This window comes from Microcaecilia unicolor, chromosome 6 (assembly GCF_901765095.1).
Source record: "Microcaecilia unicolor chromosome 6, aMicUni1.1, whole genome shotgun sequence".
Lineage (NCBI taxonomy): Eukaryota > Metazoa > Chordata > Amphibia > Gymnophiona > Siphonopidae > Microcaecilia > Microcaecilia unicolor.
In genome coordinates this window covers 207242072-207258137 of record NC_044036.1, presented here as the reverse complement: position 1 = coordinate 207258137, position 16066 = coordinate 207242072, and the positions used below count along the sequence as shown (strand labels likewise).

The window sequence follows — 16066 nt, the reverse complement described above, 5'->3', positions numbered from 1 at the left end:
CCTGCCTGCCCTCGGCTCTGTGGGTGGCCCCCTTCTATCTGCCACTGGGCCCCCTGCATTTGGAAAAGGGAGAGTCTCTAGTTGGCAGCGCAGTGCCTCGCATCTGTTTGAGAGTAGCGGATCGCCTCTGGCCTTCCCTCACTGTGTCCCGCACTCGTCTGATGGAGATAGAGAATACTAAATAGCCAGGAAATATTCCGTCCCATAAGGCACAGTTCAAATTAGTGCTATCGCCACCTGCTGGTAGACGGACACACCCCACATGTCTCTCCAGAGATGGAAACTAGAGGACATGAATTGAGGCTGAAGGGGGACAGACTCAGGAATAATGTCAGGAAGTATTTTTTCATGGAGAGGGTGATAGATACTTGGAATGCCCTCCCGCGGAAGGTGGTAGAGATGAAAATGGTAATGGAATTCAAAAATGCATGGGATAAACACAAAGGAATCCTGATTAGAAGGAATGGATCCACAGAAGTCTAGCGTAGAATGGGTGGAAACACCGGTAACTGGGAAGCAAAGCTAGTGCTGGGCAGACTTCTACGGTCCACGCCCTGATCACAGCTGGACAGATGCAGCATCAGTACGTGGAGAATAAGGCCAATGCTGGGCAGACTTCTACGGTCTGTGCCCTGATCGTGGAAGTCAGTGGTTTATCCTCCCTTGATTTCTAAGGACAAATCAAGGTCAGGCATACATGAAGTATCACATACCATGTGTAATGAGTTTATTTTGCTGGGTAGATTGGATGGACTATATAAGGTTTTTATCCGCCATCATCTACTATGTTACTATGGCTTCAGCCTTGCTCCAGTTCCTCAGTCCAGAATTTGCAACCTCAACGCTGGGTAAGAAAAAAAAAAAAGCTTTACTGTGGGGTTGGGATGAATGGGTACAGAAAGAGAAAAGTAATGGTGAAGGAGAGAGGAAGGGATGAGGTACAGAGGGGAGATTTTAGAGAAAGGGCAGGGGCAATATGGGAAAAGGAGAGAAAAAGGGGCAGGATTGAAAAGAGAGGGGAATGGGTATGCATCTGTAAAAAGATGCAGGAATGGGGAGAGTACAAAGTAAGGATGTGGCGTGAAGGAAGTCTGTGAAACAAGAGAACACAACAGAGAATGTATGATGGGGCAGACAGAAGGAAGCATGAGTGGGATAGCAGATGCCGTTAGAGAGTTGAATGGAGATTCCAAACTCCTCTTGTTTTTTGGCGGTAAGAAATATGAGCATGTGACACCTTTGCTCAGAGATCTTCATTGGCTGCCTATTGCTACAGGAGTTGATTTTAAGATGGTCTGTTTAGTTTATAAATAGAGTTCGCTCGGAGGAGGGAAAGGTGAGTAATGGAGTGCCTCAGGGATCGGTGCTGGGGCTGATTCTGTTCAATATATTTGTGAGTGACATTGCCGAAGGGTTAGAAGGTAAAGGTTGCCTATTTGCGGATGATACTAAGATTTGCAACAGAGTGGACACCCGGGAGGGAGTGGAAAGCATGAAAAAGGATCTGAGGAAGCTAGAAGAATGGTCTAAGGTTTGGCAATTAAAATTCAATGTGAAGAAATGCAAAGTGATGCATTTAGGGAGTAGAAACCCACGAGAGACTTATGTGTTAGGCGGTGAGAGTCTGATAGGTACTGAGGGGGAGGGGGATCTTGGGGTGATAGTATCCGAGGATCTGAAGGTGACGAAACAGTGTGACAAGGCGGTGGCCGTAGCGAGAAGGTTGCTAGGCTGTATAGAGAGAGGTGTGATCAGCAGAAGAAAGGAAGTGTTGATGCCCCTGTACAAGTTGTTGGTGAGGCCCCACCTGGAGTATTGTGTTCAGTTTTGGAGGCCGTACCTTGCGAAGGATGTTAAAAAAATGGAAGCGGTGCAAAGAAAAGCTACGAGAATGGTATGGGATTTGCATTCCAAGACGTTTGAGCAGAGACTTGCTGACCTGAACTTGTATACCCTGGAGGAAAGGAGGAACAGGGGTGATATGATACAGACGTTCAAATATTTGAAAGGTATTAATCCGCAAACAAATCTTGTCCGGAGATGGGAAGGTGGTAGAACGAGAGGACATGAAATGAGATTGAAGGGGGGCAGACTCAGGAAAGATGTCAGGAAGTATTTTTTCACGGAGAGGGTGGTGGATGCTTGGAATGCCCTCCCACGGGAGGTGGTGGAGATGAAAACGGTAACGGAATTCAAACATGCGTGGGATATACATAAAGGAATCCTGTGCAGTAGGAATGGATCCTCAGAAGCTTAGCCGAAATTGGGTGGCAGAGCAGGTGGGGGAAGAGGGGTTGGTGGTTGGGAGGCGAGGATAATGGAGGGCAGACTTATACGGTCTGTGCCAGAGCTGGTGATGGGAGGCGGGACTGGTGGTTGGGAGGCGGGAAATACTGCTGGGCAGACTTGTACGGTCTGTGCCCTGAAAAAGGCAGGTACAAATCAAGGTAATATACACATATGAGTTTATCTTGTTGGGCAGACTGGATGGACCATGCAGGTCTTTTTCTGCCGTCATCTACTATGTTACTATGTTCTTTGAGGGTAGGAGTTGATATACTGGGGCTGCTGAGTCCTTCTTTCTGTGTATTTGGGAGGATCCTCCCACCCTCAGCAAGAGGGGATTGGCAGCCCCAAGCTATAACCTCCCACTGAGAGGTGATATGATGGAGCTGTAAAGCGCCTCTTTGCTCTGGAGTTAAGAGGTAATATATTTGGGGCTGCCAAGACCCTCTTGCTGTTTATATAGGTTGGAAGTTAAACTAACTGTCCTCAGAATATACAAGGAATGCAAGAACAGACACTTAAACTCAGTGTGGCCTGTTATCTATTTTAGCATTCTGTGCTTAGACAATTTGTTAATTAGCACAGTCAGCATGATTTGTTATATCTCTTGTTCATATCCAAAACCAGCTCTGGCAGATATACATTCCAAAAGCTGGTGTATTCTAATTACAACAAAGAAAATAAAATTACTTTTTCTACTTGTTGACTGGTCATTCTTCTAATCATGTTGGTCTCAGTCTCTGGTTTATACTTTCCTCTGTCAAGCCCCTCGTGCTGTTTCTCTGAAGCAGAGAGGAACCCACCCCCCAGAGATATAGCTAGAAGGGCTCAGTGGCCCCAACATATCACTCCCAGAGCAGAAACAAGAGGTTCAAAAATATTACCTTTCACCCCCAGAGAAACATCAGGAGAGGCTCAGCAGCTCCATCATATCACCTCTCAGTAAGAGCTTATAGGTTGGGACCACCAAGACCCTCTTGCTGTTTCTTTGGGGCTGGGAGGCTTCCATCCCTAGAGAAGCAGGATGAAGGGCTCAGCAGACCTGACATATTGGACTTCTGTGTCATTATTATGTGCTATTTATTTTTAGTGTTCATTTGGTATGTGCTTGGAAAGGTACCTCAGTTCCCTTGGGCTTATGGATTTAAATAAAAAATTCAAACAAAAACATTCTTCACAAAAGTGGAGAAGCTGCCCATAGTGACCAACCAAATAACAAAGAATCTGATTGGTCTATTGGGTAAATTCTCCACTTTTGTAGAAAAATTTATTTTCTCCTGTCTTTATAAATAGGCCCCATCTGTAGGTATCATTGCTCATTATTACTCTGTAAGAATAACAGACCACCTGTCAGAGGGTCAGGCAATTTAAATGGGAGTGAAATGTGATAGATCATGCAAACTATGTCTTGTTCTGTATGACATTTTCACTGACCTGTATTTGCTATGTATAGTAGCTCAAGGTGAGTTGCATTCAGGTACACTGGGCATTTCCTCTGTCCCTGGAGGGCTCACAATCTAAATTTGTACCCGAGGCAATGGAGGGTTAAGTGACTTGGCCAAGATCACAGGGAGCAGCAGTGGGATTAGAACCAGCTATCTCTGGATGTCAAGACCAGTGCTCTAACCACTCTGCTATAGAATAACACGTTAAAGCAGTGGTGTACCAAGGGGGGGAAGGGCGGTGGGGGTGGTCCGCCCAGGGTGCACGCCACTGGGGGGTGCCGTGGCGTGCGCCTGCTCCGAGTTCGCTAAACTTCATCGCTCGTTCGCTGCAGCTCCCTCTGCCCCGGAACAGGTTACTTCCTGTTCCGGGGCAGAGGGAGCTGCAGCGAAGCGAAGTTTAGCGAACTTGGAGCAGGCGCGCGCCGCGGCACTCCCCCCCTAGCGACGTGCACCCGGGGGGGGTGTCATCCAGGCCAGGAACGCCACTGCTTTAAAGCAATGTTTCCCAATTTCTTCAAGCCAAGTGTAACAAATATCAACCGAGTCCCCCCAGCCTCTGATCAGCAGATATTTTGAAATGGACATTTTATTACTAAACATTGGTTGATATTCGTTCGACTTGGCTCGAAAAAATTGGGAAACATTGCTTTAAAGTGTTGTTGTGATTATAAAAAGTCCAAAGTCCATATATCTGAAAAGGTTGACAAACACTTATTTTATTCAATCCCCAAAATGCTGGCAGGCACTTATTTAACCCGACGAGGCCTATTTCACCATTGTGCCAGCTTCCTCAGGGGTCTTTTTAAATATGCGCTGTTCACACTCAGCCTGATTAATCAGCCTAAGTGTGGTTTGATTAAATAATGAATTTAATCAGACCACACTTAGGGCTTCTTTTACAAAGTCATGCTAGTGATTCCCATGCAGCAAATGAGAGGAAACCCATAGGAATTGAATGGGCTTCCCCTCATTTGCCATGACAGGAATCACTAGTAAAAGAGGCCCTTAGTCCTGGTGTGGTTAAAAAGTGAAGAATGAAGAAAACAGGAAGCAGAATAAGCACTGGTAAGCTAGATGCAAAAGGAAATTAAGAAGGTAAACACTCATAATAAAAACGTTTTCATTAGACGCAGAAAGCCTGTGAGGACGTTGTTTGGACATTAGACCAAAGTGTAAAGAGCCACTCAGGGAGGACAAGATCATAGCAGAGAAACCATGAGTTCTTTGCTTTAGTCTTTAGTGAAGAGCATATAAGGGAGAAACCCATGCCAGAAATGATATTTTAAGGTGAAGATATGGAGGAATTGAAACAAATGTTGGTGAAGCAGGAAGATATAATGCTAAAGAGCAGCAAATCACTTGGACTGAATAGTATACACCCTAGAGTACAGAAAAAAATTAACAAGAGGGGAAAACATGTGGAGCATGGCTCATGGAATTCTTTCTGACCCCTCTGTATGTAAATGCGTATGTGTGTGTTGGGGAAGAGGAAAGGGAATTGAAGGGCATAGGCGCCATGTATAAGAGGCTTGGGGAGACTAAGCCTCCCCTGCCCTGTCAAATCTCCTCAAGTTAAAAACTAGCAGTACACAACAGAGCTACAGGTGCGGAGTGGCCTAGTGGTTAGGGCGGTGGACTTTGGTCCTGGGGAACTGAGAAACTGAGTTTGATTCCCACTTCAGGCACAGGTAGCTCCTTGTGACTCTGGGCAAGTCACTTAACCCTCCATTGCCCCATGTAAGCCGCATTGAGCCTGCCATGAGTGGGAAAGTGCGGGGTACAAATGTAATAAAAAATAAAAATAAACAGTCCACCACGGCTACCTCAGGACCTTAGGCTCTTCTCTCTCTTCAACAACTGTATTCCGTTCCTCCGCCTTCACTCTAACCACTGTTTCAGGCTGTTGGTGACAAGACCAGTCCAGGTGCTAGCATGTTTCCTCTCCCATCCCCCTCTCCGCAGTCCATTCTCATAACTTTCCTCATTCACTGCCAGTAACAACACTGCAGCGATTAACACAGGCTGCTTCAGGCCTTCCCTGTGATGCACCCTGCCCCCTTTGATTCACCTTCCTGTTTCTGCATGAGCTGGGTGTATCATAGGGAAGGCCCTGAGGTCAAAAAGTAGCGTATTTTAATCCCTGTAGTTTTGCTACTGGCAGCAATTGAGGCAATTTAGGAGAATGGACCGTGCAGAGGGGGAAGGAATGGGGAGAGGCAGGTACTTGATTGGGGAGGGGGTACAGGAGGAAAGAAGGGACAGGGAGAGATGCTGCTGGACTCAAGGGAGGAAGGAATGCATAGAGAGAGGTGATGCTGAACCTGAGGGATGGGAGAGGAAGGAAGAGACATGGAGAGGTGCTGCTGGAGCTGGGGTGGGGCGGGGGGGAGGAGGAAGGGGCAGACAGGGAGAAATGCTGTTAGAAAGGTGCAATTCTTTAATAATGTACAGTGAATCAGTGGATGTATACTGCAGCTGTTGGAGCTACTTCTATAAAAATGTATTGTGACAGTTGGAAATGCTAACTTTCTGAGGCTTCAGCCCATCTCATAGCCTCCCCCACTCCCACCCCAAACATGGAAACACAGAATATCTTATCTCCCTTTTCCACCCAATTTCTGATCTCCTCATTTCTTTCTACCTGACCCAATCCTTGTGTCCACATTCTATCTACATCTAGTCTCAGAACTTCTGTGCCTGAACGACCTCTACAAGTGTGAACTTACAGTGGTGGAAATAAGTATTTGATCCCTTGCTGATTTTGTAAGTTTGCCCACTGACAAAGACATGAGCAGCCCATAATTGAAGGGTAGGTTATTGGTAACAGTGAGAGATAGCACATCACAAATTAAATCCGGAAAATCACATTGTGGAAAGTATATGAATTTATTTGCATTCTGCAGAGGGAAATAAGTATTTGATCCCCCACCAACCAGTAAGAGATCTGGCCCCTACAGACCAGGTAGATGCTCCAAATCAACTCGTTACCTGCATGACAGACAGCTGTCGGCAATGGTCACCTGTATGAAAGACACCTGTCCACAGACTCAGTGAATCAGTCAGACTCTAACCTCTACAAAATGGCCAAGAGCAAGGAGCTGTCTAAGGATGTCAGGGACAAGATCATACACCTGCACAAGGCTGGAATGGGCTACAAAACCATCAGTAAGACGCTGGGCGAGAAGGAGACAACTGTTGGTGCCATAGTAAGAAAATGGAAGAAGTACAAAATGACTGTCAATCGACAAAGATCTGGGGCTCCACGCAAAATCTCACCTCGTGGGGTATCTTTGATCATGAGGAAGGTTAGAAATCAGCCTACAACTACAAGGGGGGAACTTGTCAATGATCTCAAGGCAGCTGGGACCACTGTCACCACGAAAACCATTGGTAACACATGTGACGGCCCGTCTGAAGTTTGCCAGTGAACACCTGGATGATGCCGAGAGTGATTGGGAGAAGGTGCTGTGGTCAGATGAGACAAAAATTGAGCTCTTTGGCATGAACTCAACTCGCCGTGTTTGGAGGAAGAGAAATGCTGCCTATGACCCAAAGAACACCGTCCCCACTGTCAAGCATGGAGGTGGAAATGTTATGTTTTGGGGGTGTTTCTCTGCTAAGGGCACAGGACTACTTCACCGCATCAATGGGAGAATGGATGGGGCCATGTACCGTACAATTCTGAGTGACAACCTCCTTCCCTCCGCCAGGGCCTTAAAAATGGGTCGTGGCTGGGTCTTCCAGCACGACAATGACCCAAAACATACAGCCAAGGCAACAAAGGAGTGGCTCAGGAAGAAGCACATTAGGGTCATGGAGTGGCCTAGCCAGTCACCAGACCTTAATCCCATTGAAAACTTATGGAGGGAGCTGAAGATGCGAGTTGCCAAGCGACAGCCCAGAACTCTTAATGATTTAGAGATGATCTGCAAAGAGGAGTGGACCAAACTTCCTCCTGACATGTGTGCAAACCTCATCATCAACTACAGAAGACGTCTGACCGCTGTGCTTGCCAACAAGGGTTTTGCCACCAAGTATTAGGTCTTGTTTGCCAGAGGGATTAAATACTTATTTCCCTCTGCAGAATGCAAATAAATTCATATACTTTCCACAATGTGATTTTCCGGATTTAATTTGTGATGTGCTATCTCTCACTGTTACCGATAACCTACCCTTCAATTATGGGCTGCTCATGTCTTTGTCAGTGGGCAAACTTACAAAATCAGCAAGGGATCAAATACTTATTTCCCCCACTGTATATAAAGAGTGGCTTAAAATGCAAAGCAAGGGTTAAATAACACTTTCTCCAAAATATTTGCAGCTGTAAGAATCTTTCTTTCATGTACATAGTTATTTTTCACTTAAGAAATTATTTTTCCTTATTGCAGTGTTGAAATATAGCATTAAAAATATGATTGCTTTTGTACTTACCCACACATTCTGGTGGATTTGACCATTCTCCATCATTACACACTACTGGCTTTGGGTCCTTGAGTTTATAATACCGTGCACAGCGATATTCCACACTTGAACCATGGACATAATCTGATATTGATGTACCACTGATACCTCCGTTTTCAATAGCAAGTGGGGGACCGCAGCTCTTACTGGGTGCTGCATTAAATTAGGTAAAAAAAAATAAGTGTATACAAAGTTATTAGATGAAAATGATTCATATTTAAATTTGACTGCACTACAAGCATCCTTTTATGACAGTCTCACATAAAATAAAATTTTACAACTAGAACCAGCTTACTCTGTAAAGCAATCCTATTTTGTGAGAGAAACAAAGGTGCATAATTTTGAAAGGCAATACTCAAACTTAGTTTAATATAAAGTATTATTTCTATGAGAAATATAATCTTTCTGATACGGCCAGGTTCCAAATGGTTTTGTGACCGGGGGATGGAGAAAGGGGGAAGGGGGAAAGATGGCAGAGGCATCAACCCAATATATTACAGGCTCTCAAGCTTAGTCAAAGAACCAAGAAGGGACCATCCTCAGCTCCTGATTCAGACCCGACATTTGATATTACACAAAAACAGGCTGATAAGTGATCAGTATAGTGTGCATGGATTTTGCATCAATCGCCTGCCTGACCTAACTCCCAAAACAATCCCCGGTGTCTAGAGCACCCTTATCCCCACTCCTACCCAACCTGCCTTCAGATTTGAAGAAAAAAGTCCCTGGTGTCTAGTAGGGACAACACCCCCACTCCCATCCAACCCTCATTCAGGCACCCCCAGACCACGTACTTCTTAATAGGCAGAAGCAATGCCCACTTACTCATGCCTCTGATGCCATCATTCTCAAAATAGTAGCACCTTGCCCCACCCAGTGCATTCTGGGATGCATGGGGTAGGGCCAGGATGTGATATGTGGCCATCTCTGGGAAAAAGTGATCAAAATAGTGGATCTAAAATGTTGAGAATGACCGAGTGGTTGTGTCATGCGTCTGTAAGCAGTCTGATAAAGTTACATGTTTGAACTTCTATAACTTGTTTATATTTACACATAAAAGAATGGAGTTTGGATGGCTGTATTACAAATTGTTTGCTCCAAAATGAATTTATTAAAACCTCATTTATTATTTTTTTTCTGGTGACTGTAGTTACCTTTTCCCAGAGATGATATCCTTTAAGGGTAAAGTCAATATTTCTGTTTTCTACATTGGCACAGCATACTTAATGGAATCATATGCATTCATTTGAATGCAATATGCGGCTATGTATGCTGCAAGGAGATACACCCACTCTGAACCACATCCTCCTGCATTGCTTGAGGGCGTTTACCTCCTGGTATCTGTGTGACTTAGCTTGTGGTAGCTTTCTGCATCAGCCCCATAGTTAGGACAGACTTTTTGCTGTCCTAGTGAACTGAATATTACCGCTAACAAGAAAAGTGCCAGCTCGCCCAAGTTGCACCTGTAGACTGTCCACTAACAGGATATGCTGTGGTGGTCAAAGGCAGTGTTGTTCAAAATACTAGGTCAAAGTCCATAGTCTGCTATTGAGAGAGACATGGAGAAAGTCACTGTTTGTTCCTGGGATCAATAGCATGAATCTTGCTACTATTTGGGATTTTGTCAGGTACTTGAATTGGCCACTGCTGGCACCAGGATACTGGGCAAGATGGATCATTGGTCTGACCCAGTATGGCTACTCTTATTTATATTTTTTTTAGTTAAGTAAAAGCACAGTCAAGAACACATTAAAATATTTACTTAAGTGAAATTTTAAAAAGTGATTGCCTAATATAATACTTTTTGAGTAAAAAGTAAAATTACCGCAACTACAATGAACGTTAACAGTTTTATCCCAACAACTTTATTGCTCTACAATTTAATCCACTTTGCTTTTAGTAAAACTACATGTATTGTATTGTATTGTAACATTTATAACCTACGCATTCCCACTTGTCAGCAGGCTCAATACGGCTTACATCATATAGTTAATTTACAAGATAAAACAAAATGAATAAAACATCTAAACATCTATATAAATAATTCTCACCTGCAACATTCTGAAGCTGACTCTGTGGGAGGGAAACACTGAAGGCTAGGCTGTCAGCAACACTCACTCTCACTCATGCACCACTCACTGTCACTCATAGACCCGCTCTCAGCCACGCCCCTTCCGGACATAATTCGCAACCCCAACGTTCTAAATGAAGCTGCAACTTCCTCTTGCATGGTGGTGTAGATCGGAATTTGTCTTTTTCCACCATGACTGTTTGCCCCGCCCTCGCGTTACAACGTGATGACGACGAGGGCGGAGCACTGACACGCCAGGAAACGCGATCTCCACGGGACTCCAGCCTGGCTTGCAGAGGGTTTGCAGACAGCAAAGACAAAGAGAAAGGCCAGCCGGGTCCTGAAGGGAGACAGGCACAGCTTGAAAAAACACTGCACCAGCCAGACTCCCAGCTGTTCCTGCAAAAACCCAGCACTGACACTCCAGCCTGGCTTGCACAGAGCAAATATGAAGGGAAAGGCCAGCATGATGCCTTGCATCCGATGCCAGCCAGGTCCTGCAGGGAGACAGGCACCGCTTCAAAAACACCGCATGCTCCAGACTCCCCGCTGCTCCTGGAGAAACCCTTGCACCAAAACAAGGCTCTCGCTACCGATGTGCTACTGAAATTTGTGGCCTTGCCTTTATTCCTACACTGTCGATTTCTTTTTTCCCTCTTTCTTAATTGTTCTTCTTCCTGCTGCTTTTCAACACTCAAGCGTACCTACATCTACCGCAGTCTCATGCAGACAGCCTCGGGGATTCTTGCCTCCGCTTTATTCCTACAGTGTCCACTTTTTTTTCACACTTTCTTTATTGTTGTGGTTGCTGCTGCTTTTCAACACTCAAGCGTGCCTACATGTTCCACAGTCTGATGCACACAGGCTCGGTTATGGTGTCAGGAGCCACTCTGTCCGGACACCACAGATAGGATCATCAGCAGCACACATCACACAAAGCTGGTCAGAGACCTTTCTGACAAGGACTTGACTGCCAGCCTGCATCTGCACCTCAGAGACCTTTCTGACCAGCAGTTGCCACCACCCTGCACCTCAGTAACAGCTGCCAGCACAGAACAAGTACAAGGAGAGTGGCTGACTCACTCAAATACTCCCCCCTCCTACAGCTGCATCTCACTGGATCTCTGACATCCAAAATAACCTCTGTCACTCTCTCATACACACACTGTCAAGGACACACAGCATCTCTATGTCTCACACACAGACACACACTCCATCCCCTAAACCCACTCAATAAAGAAAGCGTTACAGTGGAATTCGGAACACATGCAAATGTCACACAGCTCTTTTTTACACATCATATTACACATACTACAAAAAAAAACAAACATCTTTTTAAACATGGGAAAACAGGGGGGGGCGTGTCAAGATGGCTGCCTAACCGGCTGAACGGCAGAGAGCTCTGAGCGTTTGGGGAAAAAAATGTATTCCTATTTTCTTAATAATGCCTCATTCCAAAAGAAAGGGGAAGCTAAGGTTAGATCCTCAGCCTACCTTGACGTCTTCTCCGGCCCAAGCGTCTCTTGAGCGGTACTTCGCCGGTTTTTCCAGGTTCCAGAGGGAGGAGGATCCCATAGCGGGAGCTCTCGGAGAAGCGCGATCCCCGCTGGGAGAGGAAACCTCCCTTTCACCACCATCAACGTTCTTGATTCCTCCGTGTCCAGCGTCGACGGCGTCCCTGGAGGGAAACCCCGCCGATCCCGGAAGTGTATCGGCAGGGGTAACCAGCGAGGACCCGGGCATGCAAAAGTCGACTCTGAAGCCTGAGGGAACTTGTCTTTCCTCAGTGAAAAATCCGGAGGTGACACTGGAAACGATTGGGGTGATGTTGGACCTGATGAATTCTACACTACAAAAAACCTCAGGTGATGTGTTAAATTTAAATGCCAAGTTGAAGAGCTAAAAGTAACTGTTGAATCTGTTAAAGACAATCTAACAAAGCAAGTGGCTAATCTTGGTAAAGAAGTAGAATCATTTAAGGAGTTTAAGACTATGTTTGTTAAAGATAATATGGACATAAGAAGAAAAATTGAACAATTAGAGAATCATAACAGACGGCTTAATCTCCGTCTGTTAAATTTTCCTAAGCTATCGGGGGTAACTCCGATTGAAACATTTAGAAGATATTTGAACGAGATTCTCAAAATTCCCCTGGACGCTATTCCTCCGGTGAACAAAATTTACTTTATTCCTAAACCAAAAGGGGAACTGCGAGGAATAGAAAATATTACTCCGGATCTGCAAAACATTTCTGACATTTTGGAACAATCTTCAGAAATAATACTTGATAGAGCTACATTGTTGACTTCTTTTGTTTTTGAACAAGACTATAATAACATATTAAGACTGTATTTTCGTAATATTAAGGCTCAATTTTGTGGTTCTAAGGTCTGGATTTTTCCAGACGTAACCAAACAAACACAACAAAAAAGAAAAGCTTTTCTTACTTTGAAACAGAAAACAATTGATATTGGTGGTTCTTTTTTCTTGGCATATCCATCTAAATGTGTGGTTAAGTTAGGTCAGACTAAATATACTTTCTTTTCACCGGAACAACTGAAATCGTTTCTAGACATGAAACAGTTGAAGTAATTTATAACCTGGAGTAAAAGCAGCTTTTACTTGATAATAATGTTGATTTCCTTTTCTTTTGAAACTTCTCTGACTATCACTCCCCCCTCAATATTTGAGGTCTAAGGAAGGCTAAACTATTTTTCTCTTAAATGTATAATTACCTTTTAATCTTCTTGTCCATTGTAAGATTTATTTTTTGAAGTTTTTTTTTTCTTTGTATTTACTGGCAAAACACTGGATGAGAATGTTATGTTGTATACTATTTGCCTGTGTTTCAAGCAAGGATTACCTTGTTAAATGTATAACAAAATTATAAATAAATATTAAAAAAAAAAAAAAAAACATGGGAAAACATTTCAGAAAATACCATTTTAAACATTAATGCCAGAAACTCATCACCTTGCTAGCGCCCGTTTCATTTGTTTCCGAAACGGGCCTTTTTTTTACTAGTAGTATATAAAGAGGTGGAGAATAAAAAGGATAAGGGAAAAGGGTGATAGAGGTAGGGAACAGGAATAATGTGAGTGTACTTGTGGCTCATTAATCCAGCATAGCTAAAAAGGCATTCAACAACTGCACTAGCAGGAAGTGGATTCTTCAGTCTGATAAAACTTTCCTTCAAATCAGGCAGGCTGCAATACTATTTGTCTTCTGGCTGATTCTGCAAGTATTGATCAAGAGAATCTGCCTGAAGCACTTGAGTGCCAATGTCATTATCATCTGCACTAGAAGTAGTGTTGTCTAAAGTCATCACATACATCTTCATCTTTATTACCATCGTCATGTTGTCCAATTTCAGAGAAGGCTTTCACAAAGTTGGAATAATTGTTGGTTGTTGTTCTAATATTATTTCATCTGATGGCGAACTCTGATTATCTTCGAGAACTGATCCAAGAATGTTAAATGTGCGGGAACCCTTCACTTTTTAAGGCCAGAAAAGCAGATTTCTTTTCTAAGGAAGTCTATCAATTCAGTGGGCAGTCACCTCTATATAAAATGTTCCACTAGATGACCAGCAGTCTGTTGTGATAGAGACATATGTCTGTTCACCAAGAATTGCAACCAGCTTCAGCTTCATCTCCACAACAAAGTGACCCAACTCATCACTGTTCTGTTTGGCTGGAGACCAGCAACCAATTCAACAATACAGGCAACACTACTGTTGTCATAGGCTGTATCTACTATTCTCATAGGCTGTATTCACTGATCAGCAAAATTTAAGATGAGATGATCTACTGTTTGCATGATGAAGATTGTAATAGCAAAATTCTGTTCCAGGTTTTGCTGTTTCATTTGGTTTACTTAGAGGGCATAATCGAACGTCTTGGCGGCAGCACTACAGCTGGCCGGAACCGTATTATCGAAAAACATGGCCGGACATCTTTTCTTTCGATAATACGGTTTAGCCCGGCCAAATGCCAGAGTTCGCCGGGTTTGAGATCGCCGGTTTTGTTTTTCAGCGATAATGGGAAAAAATGCCAGCCATCTCAAACCCGGCGAAATCCAAGGCATTTGGTCGTGGGAGGAGCCAGCATTTGTAGTGCACTGGTCGCCCTGACATGCCAGGACACCAACCGGGCACCCTAGGGGGCACTTCTAAAAATTTTAAAGAATACAAAAAAAGCTCCCAGGTGCATAATCCCTTCCCTTGGGTGCTGAGCCCCCCAAACCCACTCCCCACAACTCTACACCACTACCATAGCCCTTATGGATGAAGGGGGCACCTACATGTGGGTACAGTGGGTTTGGGGGGGGGTTAGAGGGCTCAACACTTAGCACCACATGTGTAACAGGTAGGGGGGGGGTCTGCCTGCATGAAGTGCACTGCACCTATTAAAAACTGCTCCAGAGACTTGCATACTGCTGTCAGGGAGCTGAGTATGACATTTGAGGCTGGCATACACGCTGGCAAAAAAGGTTTTTATTTTTTTTAGTGTGGGAGGAGGTTGGTGACCACTGGGGGACTACGAGGAGGTCATCCCCCATTCCCTCTGGTGGTCATCTGGTCAGTTGGGGCACCTTTTTGAGGCTTGGTCGTGAAAATAAAAGGACCAAGTAAACCCGGCGAAATACTGCTTAACGCCGCTTTTTTTTTCCCATTATCCGCGAAAGCCGGCCATCTGGTAGCCACGCCCATGCCCGCCATGTCCTGCCTTCGCTAAGCCGCTGACACGCCCCCTTGAACTTTCGCCGATGAGGCGACGGGAAAGCAGCGATGCTGTCAAAAAAGCCGCTTTTTATTATACCGATTTCGCCATTTTTGAGAGATCGCCGGCCATCTCCCGATTTATGTCGGGAAATGGCCGGCGATCACTTTCGAAGATAAGCCTGTTAGAAATCATCATTTACATCTCGCTTTTGCTTTTAATTTTAACTATAAGCAACAGCTGTAACTGACTAAAAGTAGTAAAACTTCATGAAATTAGTTACTTCAGTAAAAGTAAAAGTAACAAATGTTTCCTGTACTTTACAAGTAATAGTGACAAAACTTTTACTTAAGTACAGTAACTAGTTACATTTATTTAGTTATTATGGAACACTGGTCAGAGGAGATATTCAGGGGTACTGCCTGGTTAAGGACTGCTGAATATTCCCTTCCAGCCCGCTCACTGTTTTTTAAAACTGGGCAGGCCCAGTATTTACAACAACCCTCTCTGAATTCATAGCAGTAAGAAAAATGTACTGGGGGGTGGGGTGCTGTTGAGCCTTCAAAAGGTGACTACGCTTATAAATTTCTTAGAATTAAAACTGGTAGGTTATTGGAGGGTCACCCATGATTCCCTCCAGTGGTCATCTGGTCATTTAGGGCACCTTTTTGTGCCTTATTCATTCTGAAAACATGTGTAGACCAAAATGTCTTGGTTTTAGTCCAGAATGTTTTTGTTGTGTTCCACTATGGCTGTAAAATGTTAGGCACGACCTAATCCCAATTTTGAAATGCCCCCGACACATTCCCTTGTGATTTGAACGCACTTCTGACAGACTTCATAGAAAAACATCTAAAAATAGGTTTTTGGAAATACTGATTTGGATGTTTTTCTGAGAAAAACGTCCACATGCTGCTTTTTGCCACTTTTTAGACATTTTTCTCTTTCGAAAACAAGTCCTTTAGTAAACATGGCCCGAAATGGCTTAACTTACTCTGATAATAAGTGCTGCTGTTTTAGACATGAAAAAGGTTCTTAAATTAAGTCTGTGAAATTAGTGCTCATATCCTGTTTCCTTAGTA

At 44.1% G+C, this 16066-nt stretch overlaps 2 protein-coding genes across 13 annotated transcripts in view; one reads left to right on the top strand and one right to left on the bottom strand.

Annotated features, from left to right (window-relative positions):
• The window catches only part of CFH (complement factor H), a 463465-nt gene that overhangs the window by 37830 nt on the left and 409569 nt on the right, over positions 1-16066 (bottom strand). For all 10 annotated transcript variants that reach the window (XM_030205903.1, XM_030205897.1, XM_030205902.1 and 7 more), the window contains one exon: positions 8163-8345. In XM_030205903.1, coding sequence (XP_030061763.1) covers positions 8163-8345 — 183 coding nt within the window. The remainder of the gene's footprint in view (positions 1-8162; positions 8346-16066) is intronic.
• Positions 1-16066, top strand: part of LOC115471930 (cilia- and flagella-associated protein 251-like) — a 95248-nt gene that overhangs the window by 41374 nt on the left and 37808 nt on the right. The window lies entirely within an intron of this gene.